Here is a 1,328-nt window from a genome sequence, read left to right as displayed (position 1 = left end):
AAAAAAAAAAAAAAAGTTTGGGATTTTTTTAGAGTTAGCCAGATGGAGAAGTGTGGTGAGGAACAGCATTCTAGGGAAACAGAACAGTACAAGCAAGGCTTTGAGGTTAAAAGAGTATAAAGAGGTGTCAGATTTTGTCAAATGCTTTTTTGTGTCTATTGAGATGATCATACGATATTTGTTCTTTATTTTGTTGATATGACTTATTAATTGATTTTCTTTTTTTTTTTTTGAAATGGAGTCTTGTTCTTTTGCCCAGGCTGGAGTGCAGTGGCTCCACTGTGGCCACTGCAGCCTCCGCCTCCCAAGTTCAAATGATTCTCCTGTCTCAAGCTCCCGAGTAGCTGAGACTACAGGTGCGCACCACCAGACCCCACTAATTTTTGCATTTTTATTTTTTATTTTTATTTTTCATTTTATTTTTTGAGATGGAGCCTCGCTGTGTCGCCCAGGCTGGAGTGCAGTGGCGCAATCTTGGCTCACTGCAAGCTCCGCCTCCCGGGTTCACGCTATTCTCCTGCCTCAGCCTCCCTAGTAGCTGGGACTACAGGCACCCGCCACCACGCCCAGCTAATTTTTTGTATTTTTTTTTAGTAGAGACGGGGTTTCACCGTGGTCTCGATCTCCTGACCTTGTGGTCTGCCCGCCTCGGCCTCCCAAAGTGCTGGGATTACAGGCGTGAGCCACCGCGCCCGGCCAATTTTTGCATTTTTAATAGAGACAGGGTTTCACCATGTTAGCCAGCCTGGACACTTGACCTCAGGTGATCCACCCTCCCTGACTTCCCAAAGTGCTGGCATTACAGGCATGAGGTACCATGCCTGGTCTTATTAATTGATTTTCAAATATTAAACCAACTTCACATTCCTGGGATAAATTCCTTTAACATACTTAAATTAACACTTTAATTTAATCAGATTGTCTATTTACATTGTTATAACTTGGAAAATGCTGTTAACGGCTGAGTTATAGAGTACATTATGAATACTTTTTCTTTCCTGCATAATATTTTTTTTTTCTGAAGTGAAGTGTCTTAATTTGCTCATTTGCTTATGGAACTATGGGTTATGTAATTTCCTCTCTGTGCATTCAAAACATTAAATTTTTTTTTTTGAGAGGGAGTTTCACTCTGTCGCCCAGGCTGAGGTGCAGTGGCATGATCTTGGCTTACTGGAACCTCTGCCTCCCAGGTTCAAGCAATTCTTCTGCCTTAGCCTCCCCAGTAGGTGGGACTACAGGTGTTTGCCACCATGCCTGGCTAATTTTTTTGTATTTTTACTATAGACGGGGTTTCACCATATTGGCCAGGCTGGTCTCAAACTCCTGAC

General features: G+C 42.7%; 1 protein-coding gene across 2 annotated transcripts in view; it reads left to right on the top strand.

The window, feature by feature from the left end:
• MRPL45 (mitochondrial ribosomal protein L45) overlaps nt 1–1,328 on the top strand; it is a 45,087-nt gene that overhangs the window by 3,821 nt on the left and 39,938 nt on the right. For both annotated transcript variants that reach the window (XM_011959840.1, XM_011959841.1), the window contains exon 4: nt 116–124. In XM_011959840.1, coding sequence (XP_011815230.1) covers nt 116–124 — 9 coding nt within the window. The remainder of the gene's footprint in view (nt 1–115; nt 125–1,328) is intronic.

The sequence above is a fragment of the Colobus angolensis genome, unplaced genomic scaffold (assembly GCF_000951035.1).
Source record: "Colobus angolensis palliatus isolate OR3802 unplaced genomic scaffold, Cang.pa_1.0 Scaffold50, whole genome shotgun sequence".
NCBI classification, from domain to species: Eukaryota; Metazoa; Chordata; class Mammalia; order Primates; family Cercopithecidae; genus Colobus; species Colobus angolensis.
Note: the sequence above shows the minus strand (reverse complement) of the source record. Positions and strands in the feature narration are given on the sequence as shown.